We start from the raw sequence: 16063 nt of genomic DNA, 5'->3' as shown, positions 1-16063 counted from the left end.
TTCAACACACTCAATCAACCTTTCCTCCAAGAGGTCATGCCACTAGAAGTTCCTTAACGTTTGACATTTCCAAGAATATAGATCAAAAAATAAAAAGGACGCTCCAATCTCAAGTGTCAAATCTGCAAGAAGTTCGGCCATGTTACTTTCTATTGGTATCATTCATCTTCTTCTACTGCCAAGACTCCAGAGGCTAACACACCATGTCACCCCAGATCTGTCCAACCTTCACATCTCATCAGAATATAATGGTAATGAACATCTGCGTGCAGGTAATGGTCTTAGTCTTAAGATTAACAATATCAATTCTACCTCCTTTCTCACACCTACTAACCAACATTTTCATTTCACTAATATCCTTCATGTACCTCAAATAAAAGAAAAATCTCCTTTCTGTTCATCACTTTACCAAAGACAATTCCTGTTATATTGAATATCATCCTTACTACTTTCTTGTGAAGGACAAGGTGACGCACATGACACTCCACCAAGGAGAACTTGAAGCGGTTCTATACCAGATGAAAGGGCTTCATGTGCACAATGTTGTACGAGCTGCTGAGATCAACGTTGGTGAACGTGTGTTTACAAACATTTGGCATGCCAGATTGGGTCATCCTCACAATAGAATTGTTAGCAATGTCATTCATTCTCGCTCCTTTCCTCACTTGTCTTCCCCATCTTCATCAAATAAATGTTTTTCATGCTTTATTGACAAATCACATAGGATCTCTTTACCTCTTACTGGAAGCATTAGTAAACAACCATTGGATTTAATTTTTTTTCCGATGTTTGGGGTCCAACTCCAATTTCTGCTACTAATAATCATAAATATTTTATCCTCTTTGATGATATTTTTTCTAAATTCAATTGGCTCTATACCTTCGCCAATAGATCTAAGGTCCCCTCCATTTTTGTGCAGTTCAAAACAATGGTGGAAAAATAATTTTCTAAAGCCATTAAAGCATTTCAATCTGATTGAGGTAGTAAATACCAAAAATTAAATAACTATTTGACACAATGTGGCATTGTACACTGTTTCTCTTGCCCCCATTCCCATGAACAAAATGGGATGGCCAAGCGTAAAATTCACCACGTTATTGACAACGGTCTTACAATCCTTGCCCACGCTGCCATCCCACTCAAATTCTGGACCTTTGCCTTTGAAACAATTGTTTTTCTAATTAATCGTCCTCCCACCTCTATTTTGAATGGAATCATTCTATTTGAAAAGCTCCATCAAGTAGTTCCTAACTAGCATTTTCTAAAAACATTTGGTTGTGCGGTCTTTCCTTTATTGCGTCCTTATAATTCCAACAAATTCTCTTGGTCCAAAACCTGCATTTTTCTTGGCTATAACCCACTCCATCTTGGCTATCGGTGTTATGATGTGTAACCTGGTCATATGTATATTACTCGACACGCTAATTTCATTGAAACAGATTTTCCTTATCATCATTTATCCCAGTCCACCACCGTTCCCTTGCCAGCAGTCAGTACGTTACCATGGATTTCGCTCACATCTGTTGTGATCTCTTCTTCACATGCTCTTCCCCCTGTGACTGGTAATGTCCCACCCCCAACACCTCCATGCCACCAAGCACCCACTAATACAACCCCTCCAACCAACCAACCCACTAATATTTTCCCTCCTATTAACTCTTCATCACCATAATCACATTCACCCCACTCAACGGCGGATATTGTTCCTCTTAATACAAACCCTATTACTACTCAAGATGTTGCAGCACTATTGGTTCCAGAAGGTACACGTACTATAGTGCAATGTCCTCCTCAACAGACCCACTCCATGTAGCCTCGAGTCAACCCCAAACGCTTTCCACGATATCCACTTTCCCAGGCCTTCCTTGCCCTACTGGCTGAGGAAAATGAGCTGACTTGCTTCTCTACTGCTATTAAGTCTCCTCACTGGAGAGCAATAATGGTCTCTGAGATGAATGCTTTGATATCCAATGGCACATGGACATTGGTACCTCCCACACCACATGAATATTGTGGGTTGCAAATGGGTATTCTGTGTAAAGCGTAAGTCGAATGGGTCTCTAGATCGTTATAAGGTGCGATTGGTGGCAAAGGTTTACAATCAATAGGAAGGGATTGACTACACAGAAACTTTCAGTCCTGTAGTCAAATCCACCACTGTACGCACTGTCTTATCCTTAGCTATGACTCAAACTTGGTCTGTTCACCAACTAGACGTAAGCAATGTTTTCCTTCATGGTTCTCTCAAGGAGGACGTTTTTATGGCACAACCATCGGTTTTCGTTGATTCATCTCACTCCCATAATGTTTGTAAACTTCATAAGTCGCTCTATGGTCTTAAACAAGCGCCACGAGCATGGTTTCAACGCTTAAGTACCTACTTGCTATCTTTGGGCTTTGAGGATTCCAAAACTGATACTTCATTATTCATCTCTAAGCAAGGGACTGACTACCTGTACATTTTGGTACATGTCGATGACATTAATTACTGGCTCTAATCCTGCAGCCACTCAACAACTGATTATAGCTTTGGGCAAGGAATTTGCTATTCGGGATCTTGGCCCATTACACAACTTCCTAGGGGTGGAGGTTCTTCCACACGCTCAAGGTATATTGCTCTCTCAACAAAAATACATTCTTGATCTATTAAAGAAATTAAACATGGTTGATGCGAAGCCTGTGTCCACTCCTATGGCCTCCTCAAATCGTTTATCCCAAGGGTCATGCCACCCCCTTTAGGATCCCACTCCAATACAGTTGGCGCTTTACAATATGCCACTCTTACAAGGCCTGATATCGCCTTCTCGGTCAACAAGGTTTGCCAGTTTCTCCAAGCCCCAAACTTTGATCATTGGCAGGCTGTCAAACGCGTTCTTCAATATCTGAAGGCTACTATCTGTCATGGCCTACTCCTTACTCGTGGGAAGTCTCTTCGCCTCGCTACGTACTCTGACACCGACTGGACCAGTTGTGTTGATGATCGTCGTTCAACCGGTGGATAAGCCATATTCATAGGTCGTAACCTAATATCCTGGTCTGCATGGAAACAGAACACTATTGCTCGCTCCTCAACCGTGGCCGAGTATCATGCTCTTGCAAACACTACGACAGAACTCACTTGGATTTGGACTTTGCTTCAAGAGCTTGACATTTCAGTGTCTTCTCTACCAATTCTCTGGTGTGATAACTTGGGTGACACCTATCTCACTGCCAACCCTGTCTTTCATGCACGGACGAAACACATAGAGGTTGATTTTCATTTCGTTCGGGATTTGGTTGCAAGAAAGTTACTTGAAATCCATTTGATATATTTACCAAACCCTTATCTATCAATCAATTTCAGCTATTACGTGACACAGTTAAAGATTGGTTAGCGCCCACCTTCACCTTGAGGGGGGCTGTTAAGGATAAGGCTTCTCACAACTAGCATTTGAATTTCAAACGTTATCTTATCCAAGACTAAGGCACCGTTTGATAACGTTATGTTTCTAGTGTCAAAATTCTATCTATACGTTGAGCTCAAACCGGTGTTTGTTAACTTGTAAATAACCAAATCTATTTGTAAACCAATCTACAAACATATATAAAATCCCATCCAGAAAATTAAGGAAATTCAATTTCAGATTTCTTTCACATTTTGACACTCAAAGAAACGGTTTTTCATTCTCAAAATGATGCCTCCATATCATTTTAAAATGTTAAATTATAGTTGTTTGTACAACTCTATACAATTTCATCGGAAGCAACAATCAAATGATTTGTTGTTTGAATAATGATTAAGAACGGTTATCCTCGATGATGACTAGATGAATGACCCCGATGACATAAATATACCGGGTTGTGGCTGGCCATCTTTGGTTATCCTTGTTTTTTGTTTGGGTATAAATCTTTGGTTATCCTTCAACAACAATTCGCATGGAGCAAGTTAGACAAAATATTGTAAACGAGATGAAATAAGATGCAAAGGATTGATTTTGTTCTTATGATAAGTGTTTTATTTGCCCTTTATGAATATAAAAATAAAATTGTAAGCTTTACCAAAATGGAGACCCATGTTTCATTAAAATTATACTATGCTTAAATTTTTTCTTTCATGGTAAAATATGGAGCAATTTATTGGTACTTAAATTTGTGTACATTTCCATATTACATCTATCCATATAATGAACTCCAATTCAAATGCATTTTCCCATGTGAGAAAATATAAAGCTTTTGAAAATTGTTGCCAAGCCCTTATGATCGAATCCTGCCTTTACCAAGGGGTTTGGGTTGGAATGGGTTAGGTTGAGGGGCTTATATAGTAGAGCGAAAAAACATTGTAAATAGAAAGAGCAAGGGGAAAAAAAAAATACATTCAAATCAAATTCCCATTCTAAAAACAATAATGCATTATTGACAATTGTTCCAACGGCACTCTCATTTAATATGGTGAATTAATTCCGAGAACGTATAACAAACACAGCCTAAGTCTCCTTTACAGATTAGGTTAAATTTTATATTGTTGAAAGAGAACTAACCCCGGTGGAGAAATGGATGAGTCGAGTGGGACACGGCAAAGTAAGGCAGTGCCATGACAGAAGTATCACTGGTTAAGAAAGCACATTTCATGACAATCAACATGAAGATGAAGACTCTGTTCATACAAACCATCCCACCAGCACTGTGCAACCACACATGAAGAACACACGTTCAAAAATATCTGAACTGCCGAACTACCTAAAGGGAGGCAAAAGAGTAACAAAACAACAGCCACTAATGAACACCCACCCAAAAGAATAGGGACCACTTCATACAAATCAAGGTGACAATCTTGCATTGCTCAGTAGTTGAAATTTGAAAAATGCCTCGAATTAAAGAACAATATGTTCAACATAAGAACAGTTTTGTTCACTGAATAGTTTCTCATCTGTTGATAAACCAAATTGTAAAATGCATGTCTAATCACTATGTGTACATCCCACTTCCGAGGAACGTATACAGTCTAATTTCCCTTTTATTTTTATTCCAAAACTTTTTTTATTCCTTGCAAAAGAAAGGGGCAAAACTATCACTGATGAGTAGCCTGTGCAGTTAAAATATTCCCCAGATTCATTTTGTCTGAACATGCACCAGTCTTCTCACAAACTCCCTTCGAGAAAAACAAACCTTGCTGAATGCAGTAGCTCCATGATTAAAAATTTTCCCCTACCGGTATTTACTTGGCCAGATTCCGGATCACATATGGAAGAATGCCCCCATGATTGAAATATTCCAACTCCACCTGCAAGCGCATGTCAAAAATAAGTCCAAATATACAAAATATTAATGTGTAATACAGTAATTTTCATATCACAGCAAATGATACTAAGCTTTTTGCAAGAAATCCATATACCAAAGCATCCAGGCACTCTGAATATGAATAAATAGTTTCGATTTCCTCTGAAAGAAAGGAGATGAGCATACCTCTGTGTCAAAGCGTGCTGTGCAGGTAAATGATTTGCCAGTGTCAGTCACAACAGTCACGTCTTGACCAGGCCTTAAGTCGCTGATTTTGCTTGGAAGGTCAATGCTGTAGCGTTCATGACCTGTCAAGCCGAGTGTGTCTGCATCCTCACCAGCCTTGAAACAGAGAGGGACAATACCCATGCCCACCAAATTACTACGATGGATTCTCTCAAAGCTCTTGGAAATTACTGCTTTAACTCCCTGAATATATAAGGAGAATTACGAACCCAAAATATGGCAAAGGTGAACACGGAATCTATTAACAGGCAAAGCAAAGGACTATCCTTTTCCAAGGAGAAAGTATGCAAACTCACCAATAACATTGGGCCCTTTGCAGCCCAATCACGAGAGCTTCCACTGCCATACTCTGCTCCAGCCAGCACAATGGTGTCCTGACCGGCAGCCATATACCTCTGAAAATACAAATTCATTAGTAAAGTCACTCTTAAGAAATCATCACCAGAGAAGCCTCTTTACAAATGTTCATGTTTTCTATCTCTAACTCAAGAAATCAAAATGAAAAGGACTGGGGGGGAGGGGTAACAGACTACAAGTGTTTCCAAAATTATTAAATAAAATGATCGGTACTTTGTTCTAGTGAAGCATAACACCCACAGTTATCAAGGTGTCACCTAGGCGAATGCCTTGACAACTAGGGTCGCCTTGCATCCAGGCACCCTCCATCCCTTGGGTCACCTAGATGCCGTGAAAACTATGATAACACCAGTCTTATTTTTTCGTGAAATATAAAACAGATGGAATGATACTGATTACGGAGGACATATTATTGCATTGAACATCCAAAGCAGAACAAAATTCATGTATTAAACAATTATAGGAAACAAGGCAATGAATTAAGTTCATGCATATGCCTCCAGGGCATTCAAATAATTGAGGTGGGTTGAAATTTCGTGGATTTTTCAGTGAGAAAAGGTGAGGGGAAGGAGAGGGGAAAAAAAAAAAGAAGAGTTGAATTATAAAGGTTTATAATGACTTCATTAGTCAGCCATGCACTTCCACAAAAGATTAGCACTCTTATGACTTGTGACCTGAGATAATTAAGAGTGCCAGATTTGGCAACCCATAGACCTGCCTGAGAGTATAATGGACTTATATTGCCAAATACCAAACTTGAAAGGGTAAGTTCCATATTGGAGAAGAAGCTCCAATTAAAGGCTTCTGCATCATTGGGTGAAGTATACCACATACTATGAGCATTGACTAATTATCTGCTTTTCTTCAACATTCAGATCATACGGACAGGGACCAACATCAACCACTATTCATGCGGTAAGTTTCAGCTAAATGGAATTTGCCATGTGGCAGAAGAGACTTTAAGAAATTGTTGAAAACTCAACATTTTGAAAGGATTCAGGGAAAAGGTTGACTGACTAATGAACAAGGATAATAATACAATACATTGTGGGTCATAAATTGAGTTAAGACCATGAAATTTTACAGGAGGCTAATCAGAAGGGTCACCTATCTATCCCAACAGTTGCTATTGCCTGATTAGTCCCATATGGCGGGGAAATAGATCTACCCAACCAAGCTTCGCTATGTAGACAACTCCTGGGACCTTTAGCCATGATTAATATTATTAATTAACTAATTTATGAAAAGAAATTATACACAATTTAGAAGCAAGAAACTGACCATTGCTGCATCGAATACCGAGAGTTTCTCCCCTGTTGGAATGTGAACTGTCTTTGGGCCAACTTCTCCATTCAATAGCTTGTTGACAAGGCGAATATTGGCAAAGGTTCCTCTTGCCATGATTTCATCATTCCCTCTTCGGCTGCCATAAGAATTGAAGTCTCTGCGATCCACTCCACGCTCAAGGAGGTACTTCGCAGCAGGGCTGTCCTTGTGGATGCTCCCTGCTGGGGAGATGTGATCAGTTGTGATGCTGTCACCAAAGTTGAGCAAACAATAAGCATCCTTTACTCCGTGTGGACCAGGTGGCTCCATCGTCATGCCCTTGAAATATGGAGGCTCATGAATGTAGGTCGAGTTAGAGTCCCATGAGTAAAGTTTGGAAGCTGGAACTGACAACTGATTCCACATTTCATTGCCTTTTGTGATAGCTTCATAAGTGCTTTTAAACATATCAGGCAACACACTGGATTGGACAACCTGAAGCATTCCAAGTTAATCAATTAAGATCTTACAGGACAACTATTGATGGAAAATAGCATTTATACTTTTATAGATCCTAACATGCATTTGAAGATTAGCAATACCCACCTCTGCAATTTCTTCAGTGGTTGGCCATATATCCCTGAAATAGACACTCTTACCATCCTTCCCCACTCCAATTGGTTCTTTCTCAAAATCAATGTCGACCTGAAAAGTGGATTTCATGGATTACATAGAAGTTATGACCTGATACATCATCGATTTAACCACAGATATATAGGTCAATTATGGGAGTACGAATCAAAATAAGTTAATTAGTATGGAAAGGGGGATGAGGGCATCCATCAATGTATATCTAAATTACCAATAGCATATCCAATAATAAAAATACAAAGAATCTATAAAAAAGGAAGTTGTTGTTTCGAATTTTTTCCGTGAAGTCCATAATAAACAGAACCTATCTCTTGGCCTCTTTCCTAATGCTTCTCAGTTGACACATAACAAGACAATAATGCACCCCTCCACATGCCAAAAAATAAATAAATAATTTTAAAGAGCGCATGACGAACAAACACCCATCCCCCCAACTTCCAGTGTTGCAGTTATTTTTTGTTCTTCACCAGTTTTGTGGTTGTTGAAGCATCTACATTTCCTTCAAAGGAAAGAAAATGTCATTATCTATATATTGACAACAAGAAAGCATCAAGATGGTATGAGAACTTTTTAAGCCTCCTGCAGTCCTCCTGTTAGTCTAATTTATACAAATTAAACAATGGATTTTGAAAACAAGATTCATTTGTAATGGTTTGCTAGATATTTTTCACAAATGCAGATGATATTCATGACTTGTTGGAAGATGTTCCATCTTGGTATCTTATTTACAGCAGAGTAACAACACAATGTTTCAGCAGTTCAAAAGTTCGCCCATCTAGTTGGCAGTTCAGCAGCTGAACCATTGTCAAGTCATGCCATGTTTTTTCAGTAAATTTCTCTGAAGAGAGAAAAAAGATGGATCCAAGCACTTAGCCAGTGAGACCAATATACATACCGTGCCGGCAAGTGCATAGGCAACAACTAGAGGAGGTGAAGCAAGATAGTTAGCTCTGGTCAAGGGATGCACACGACCCTCAAAGTTTCTGTTTCCTGAAAGCACAGCTGAAGCAACAATATCTGCAAAAGACAAATAGGTTTGCATTATATTAATAACAAAATTTGCAACTAGCTAGTATGAGAAATGAGCATGCAACTTGAGAGTTGTAAGAAAGAAGGCACGAAAGAAGGTGTCAACTATGAAGCATGACTGCAGAAGTGCAAATGCAGCAGGGCTTTAATAAACTGGGAATGCCTCCTTATGCTCTGTTCTAGTTTTGTTTTAGTTTAAAAAAAGGTTAAATCTGTAATATTACCATTTTCTGTAATTGCAGAAGCAACTGATTCATCCAGATCCCCAGAATTCCCAATACATGTGGTGCAGCCATAACCAACAATATGGAATCCTTGCTGATTCAAATACTTCTGAAGGCCACTACATATAGCAAATACATAGCCATGGTTCAGAAATCAAGAATTGTAAAATAAAAAACAGAGATTCATGTCATTTATTTCCATAAATAGTCTAAATACCTTTGGAGCAGATATTTTGTGACAACTCCAGATCCGGGTGCAAGACTTGTTTTAACCCATGGCTTGACCTGAAGGCATTTCAAATTAAAAAATATAATTACAAGAACAGGACCTAAATCTCAACAAGAAGAAAGGAAAAATCATATTCAAAAGGCTAAATCTAAACAAAAAGAAAGGAATAATCATATTCAAAAGAGAAGTCAAGTTTCTGAAGGATAGAATATGAGGGGATTAATTTCAAAGTGCCATGACTAACCTCCAAACCAAGCTCACAGGCCTTTTTCGCAACAAGAGCAGCACCAAGCATTACAGACGGGTTCGAAGTATTTGTGCAGCTGGTGATGGCTGCTATGACAACACTCCCATGCTTGAGCTCTGCAGGCTGCCCATGGAATGAGAATTTCACAACTTTTTCCTGTGATTCCTTTGGGACAGCAAAACCCTGCAAAATAATTTAAATGTTGCGAAAGTTCAGGTAACATTTAACAGAAAAGAAATAATAGAGCTTTATTAAGCTAACACTAGTCCGACACTAAATTACATGTACAGTCAGACGTTACTGATACCATTTAATAGCTGTCCCATTGTACTACCACATGCCCCCCTCCACCCTCCCACATGGTTCAAGAGCTCAGTTGAAACCACTGGTTTAGATCGAGATATCTCAGTTTCCCAAGAAACCGAGACAAAACTTGGTACAAGTCAGGTTTCGACCATATTTCACACATTTCGGTAGTTTCAACAAAAAAATACCTAGTTTTGCCAGATTTCACAGCACATGATATGTTGAGTTTTTCAAACTGGTTTTGGTCAAAACCTGGGAAATCTCGGTTTCCTGGCTGTTCGAAACCAGCCTCGGCACCGAGATTTAGAACATTGCCCTCCCAGAAAGATAAAGAGCCAAGTAAATTGGTGCCATGAAGTCTACTCAGAACACCAGAATCAAGTAATAAACCATCACATAAATATGTGGCTTACACCTCACCTTGAATCCAACTTTGTTATCCAGACAAGCATGCCAATCAGCCTTCATTTCTTTAACAGTAACTCGGTCATGAGGTCTGTCAAGAAATTTGGGGGAATAAAAAATTAAATACAGGATAAGATGAAAGATGTAACCAGCCTCTATTGTGATAGAGTTGATAGGCAAGCTACCTTTTTGGTCCTGAAAGACAGGGTTCAACATCCCCCAGGTTCAACTCTAGAAAAGATGAGTATGCCCTTTCTTGTTGAGGCTGGATCCACAGAAACATACTCAATTAGATCTCCAATATAAAATACAAACATAAACTGAGGCTTCTTTCTTTTTCCCAGGATTGAATGAGGGTTCGCATTGGTAAAAGCAGTACCTCATTGTAGTCAACAAACATATTGTTGGCACGTAGATAAGCTTCAATCATTGCCACCTGACATACAAGACAAGAAAGTCAGGAAAATGTGTATGAACTTCTACCTAACAGTTCAACCATCTTTTTGTGGGATGCATGATACTCACAGTTTCATCACTTCTTCCAGTCAGTTTAAGATATTGCAGAGTAGCTTTATCAACAGGAAAGAAACCCATTGTTGCTCCATACTCAGGAGCCATATTGGCAATGGTGGCCCTGTCAGCTAATGACAATCCAGCCATACCCTCACCTATGTTCAAAACAACAACTTCGACTTAATATCCATCAGGAGGGACAAACAGATGAATACCAGTACAAAATAGCAACCACTGTATTGTAATTCTTTCATGAGCAATTGAAATTACCGTAGAACTCAACGAACTTGCCAACAACACCATGCTTCCTCAACATTTGAGTTACAGTCAGAACCAAGTCGGTGGCTGTGACCCCATTTAGGAACTTTCCGGTCAACTTGAACCCAACAACACCAGGTAATACCATGCTCATGGGCTGACAATATTGGGGAAGTGAAACATTAGAGGTAATACTGAAACAGAACTTAGATGCACATACATGCCCCAGGACCATGCACCTATGTATACCCAAGACATGGGTGTATTAGCAAAAGATTAGTCCTAAAATAGCAGTGTAGTGTAAAAGCCTGGTGGTCCAAAAATACACTTGAATATGTAAGACAATGAAAGGTTTATAGATTTCAACTGCCTGAATGGTTACAGAGGTTAAATGCACAAGTAAGTAAATCCACGACAATAAAATGCATATGTGAAAACATCTATATCCATAACTCCAAAATATATGGAGTTCAAAATAGAAGTAAGGGCAAAGACTGGGCACGCGGGCACTGTGCCCAGCCTGAGTCTCTCTCTCTCTCACCCCTATGGAAATGACCCCCCTGCCCTCCCCATCCCACCCTCTCCATTGGGCACAGCCGCTAGCTTCAGGAAAGCCAGCGGCGTGCCCAACCCCCTACCTAAAAATAAACTATGATTATAAGGCACATGCTAAGTAGAAAAGAGAATGCACAGGAAGTACGATAAGATATAAAAGAATCTAGATGACTCTCTCAGAGCTTCCATATTGACTGCAAATTTCAAGTTCAGAGTGAGTATCAGTGGCGGAACAATGTGGTGCCCCATAAGAGTTCCTCTATCACAGTATGCACTATGCACATACATCCAAGTTTCCAAATGCAATGATTTGCTTTCATTTCTTTTGATGAATATGCCAAGCTTGGATTTCCCCATGGCTATTGTTATAAGTACAAGCATTTCCTTAGACAATACAGATGACAAGGTTTCATTGAAAATTTCCTTACTATACCTGGCCAAGCATTGCTGCCTCTGCTTCAATTCCTCCAACTCCCCATCCAGCAACTCCTAACCCATCGATCATAGTTGTATGGGAATCAGTTCCAACCACACTATCAGGGTACAACAGACCATCAGTGTTGAATACAACCCGACCAAGGTATTCCAGATTAACCTGAGTTTCAATAGTAATTTACTCAGCATATAAATATAAAAAATGATAACATTAGTGTGAGTAACACAAGAAAATTTGAAGATTTCATATATGATACTTATCAATTGAGAGAAGGAAAATTTAGAGAGAAGAAAGGAAGGAATTCTGCAGATTTGCAGTCTAAAGGAAGAAACCATGTCATGTAACATTGCTATTTCTGATGTTAAAAACTCTCTAACCTGATGGACAATACCAGAGCCTGGAGGAACAACAAGCATGTTGTGAAAAGCAGTAGATCCCCATTTAAGAAAAGCAAATCTCTCCTTGTTCCTCTGGAATTCAAGATCCATATTTGTCTTCACTGCGTTTTCTGATCTTGCTACATCCACCTGAACGGAATGATCAACAACAAGATCCACTGGAACCTGCATAAAATATCAATTTTTGGAAGAAAGTTAGGAAACCTTCCCCTAAAGGAAAGAAAATATATAATAGAATTACAGGAATACATCTTACACTCAAAATATTAAATGCAGCCAAAGGTCATGTAGGAAAAGAATCACATCAAAAGAAAATTGTACGCAGTAAAAGAAAGTGAAATTGAGTGACATTATTACAGAATCAAATATATCCTCTATAATGTTACCTAGAAAGAAGAACAAAAGTAGTTCATTGAACTCCACTTTAGTACTTCTTAGTTCCTTGCTGTTTTCATGCTGGGGAAGATTTTGGATGTCCAACCCCGAAGAACTTACAAGGAATAAAATGTAATGAAAAAGAAAAATATCACCACCTACCAAGGGGTTAATCTTGCTAGAATCACTGCCAAGCTTGTTCATAGCATCCCTCATGCAAGCAAGGTCAACCACAGCTGGTACACCAGTAAAATCCTAACCAACAAATTTAGGTCATAAGATTTGGCAGAAATGTAACAAATTAAAACTACTGTGCAATTACATCTTCAAAAAACAAAACTACTTTGTAATTAGCATAACGATAAACACCTGCAGGAGAACACGGGCAGGCTTGAAAGGAATCTCCACTTGTTTGGGAGCAGAATTCTCCCAATCAATAATCTTCTCAACATCTTCCTTGGTGACTTGGAAGTTGTCACAGTTACGGATTGCCGATTCAAGAAGGATCTTGATGGAGTACGGCAATTTATCTGTGATGCACACAATGTAAAGATGAGTGGATTTCTAAAGAGATTGTGCTTTTGGGAACCTGATAACAATATAAAAATTCGGAGTATTTCAAACTTCAAATCCGAGATAGCCACATAATATAGAAGGTATCCTTCAATGCTTAAGATAAACGGGAGAAGATGATCATTAACTCATGAGGGGAAAGAAGAAAAAAAGGAATCGTCATGAAGTCCAAGACCAACCAAAGGATTGACAAAATATATAATTTACACCTAAGAGCAGAAGAACAAAGGGGAGCAGTGGTAATGCCACTTACCGATCCTTGGATCATTCAGAGCTGTTAGGCTATAGTACTTTCCAAACTCGCCACCCCCAGGCTTGGGCAGACTGGTTAAGATTCCCTTGAAAGTATTCTCAGAAGCTGATCCACACATATTCACAAACAGAATTCAATCAATTATGTCGCTCTCTGGAACAGTATTAACTCAATTATGTCGATCTCTGGAACAGTATGAACTCGAGAATCTAATCATCTATAAAATATTCTCTCACTACAAAAACAGCATAAATCAGTGATGAATATTCATAAATGAACACTCATCAACCACGGCATATTTTTAATCCATCTGATACGATTTCAAAACATTAATCAGAAATTAAAACAAATATCCTCCAAGCATAACGAAACAACGTAGTCAAAAGATAAAATTCATAAAATGAATGAAATTATAAGTTGAAAATCAAGTCTGCGTCAAAAGTCGTACCCATAGTAGCGATCTTGCGCTGAAAGCGTTCAATCACAGGAGCAGCTGTCCTGATCTGAGCCCTAAGACTATCAGGAGATCTCCAATCGACACCGTGGCTCCAGCGAGGAACTGAGGTTCGGATGGAACGGAAAGCAGTGGAGAAGCAAAGTGATCGGGCTTTGAGGAGTGAAGGAGAGGAAGGGTGAGGAAGAGGAGAAGTTAGGGTTCTGGAAATGGAAGGTAAAGATAAGGATGATGAGAAACGAACCCTAGAAGCTCTGAGCAGCGCCGCTGACGATGACGCGCTTATATACATGACGAAGGGCGCATCAAACCGTCAGATGATGATAAGATTTCCGGTTGGTGTGAGGTTATGGGCAGGGGATGCAGCAGGTCTCTGCAGTATAGGACTGGTCACACACAAACCAAAATCGAAATCTCTTCCCCTTTTTAAGAACAGACGAAGCTGTAAGAAAGCAAACACCAGGAAAGAGCTTGAGATTACAATTTTAAAATGCCTGCCTATCTCTTCTCATCTTTTCTTTGATTCGGTGTTCGAATTTGATTTTTCTACGACCCTTTTTACCAGTAATTATTAAGAGAGAGAGAGAGAGAGGCGCGTGGAGAACACTATGGTTTTGAGGGTTTCGTGCCACAACTCAAATGGCACCAAATGGCAATGTTTGACGTTTAAACTACACGTGTGCTGATGTGATTGGAGAATATGGAGATGTTCCAAATGTGAGGACCACGTGCGTCGACCTTCGACTTTTGAATAAGCATTAGAGGCATGGTCATCGGCGTTACAACGAAAGGGTCTTGTCTAAAACGTCGCACATGTGTCAGAGATCCAATGGTTGAGATTTTGGTGGGAACGGGTAATAAGGGTCCCACAGCTCAGGTTTAAAGAGAGATGCTGATGCGGCACACACCAACGTGACGTAAAAAAGGCAGAGATTTGGCCACTTTGGGTCTGGTCCTCAAGGAACATTGAAACCAGACGCCCTTGACCATTCGCCCGTGGGCCCAAACGCCTAAAACCAAAACGATGAGGAGAGATGGGGTGAGAGTGAGACTCACCTAAATAATTAAAAGATTACTTGGCGGATTAATGGGATTATGCAGAATAATTGCAAATTTTCAATAGCCAGACCTCCTTAATTGCCTGATTCATTAGGGATCAACCAACTAAAAACCAATGGGATTGATGGAAAGAAAGGCCAAAAAAAAACAAAAAAATCCTTGTGGGTGCAAGAGTGTATCGGATGTAATCCTCTTTAATTCCAAAAGCCTGGCAGGGCACAGTGCTAGGTGGAGATGTCGACAGCTGACAGCTCAGACGTTCAACAGTCTGAGATCATCAAGTTAATGAGCTTGGATTGCCCGGTGTCGACATCTCCACCTAACATTACTGCACTGCTAGACTTTAGGGAATTGGAGAAAATTATTTTCCATTGTATATCACTGAGGTATTTTGGAATTTATATAAAAAACTTATAGGGGTGGTGCGGTGAACTTTAGTCACGTGATGATGAAAAACTTTCTCCAGAAAAAAAATGAGTCTAACTTTCATACAATATTGTGTTTGTGTGTATATGGCCACCATGCAAGGGGACAAAATGAAATTACATGATTGTCCCTTTCATAAGTGGATGTATATGGCCGCCATACATCTTGTTAGGGACAAAAAATAATATTATATTATTATCATTTTATTCCTATCCGATGACTGAAGTGACAACACACATCGTGAATCTCATTACCTAACATAAATTAAATACATTTTTTATGAGAAAGGATTTCTCAGAGAGCACTAGTGAGGAATCTTTCATGCCACATCAAAGTATTGTAAATTGATATCATCCACGTAGGTCCACATGATTAAAACATAAGAGAGAAAAAATAATAAAAGAATCATGTGAGAGGATATAAATACATTGGCTTTGAAGGAAACCCTTTTTCTCCCTCAATTTAATATATGACTATAGAACCTCTGTAATTGGATCAGAAATATTACTGTAACCAAAAACCTTAGGTTGATGCTTTCCAAGCCCGG

General features: G+C 39.3%; 1 protein-coding gene across 1 annotated transcript; it reads right to left on the bottom strand.

Annotated features, from left to right (window-relative positions):
- Positions 1-4826: 4826 nt before the first annotated feature.
- Positions 4827-14434, bottom strand: LOC122641813 (aconitate hydratase, cytoplasmic). Its single transcript, XM_043835118.1, has 20 exons — positions 14026-14434; positions 13578-13682; positions 13121-13281; positions 12914-13006; positions 12356-12541; positions 11976-12137; positions 11000-11144; positions 10742-10884; positions 10596-10652; positions 10402-10481; positions 10232-10307; positions 9503-9688; positions 9247-9314; positions 9030-9148; positions 8672-8793; positions 7732-7830; positions 7141-7620; positions 5799-5897; positions 5443-5685; positions 4827-5260 (listed from the first exon to the last, which is right to left on the bottom strand). The coding sequence occupies exons 1-20, from the start codon at positions 14321-14323 to the stop codon at positions 5195-5197; spliced, it is 2988 nt and encodes a 995-aa protein (XP_043691053.1). The 5' UTR covers positions 14324-14434; the 3' UTR covers positions 4827-5194.
- Positions 14435-16063: the final 1629 nt, after the last annotated feature.

The sequence above is a fragment of the Telopea speciosissima genome, chromosome 10 (assembly GCF_018873765.1).
Source record: "Telopea speciosissima isolate NSW1024214 ecotype Mountain lineage chromosome 10, Tspe_v1, whole genome shotgun sequence".
Classification (NCBI taxonomy): Eukaryota; Viridiplantae; Streptophyta; class Magnoliopsida; order Proteales; family Proteaceae; genus Telopea; species Telopea speciosissima.
This window is presented reverse-complemented; position numbering and strand designations above follow the sequence as displayed.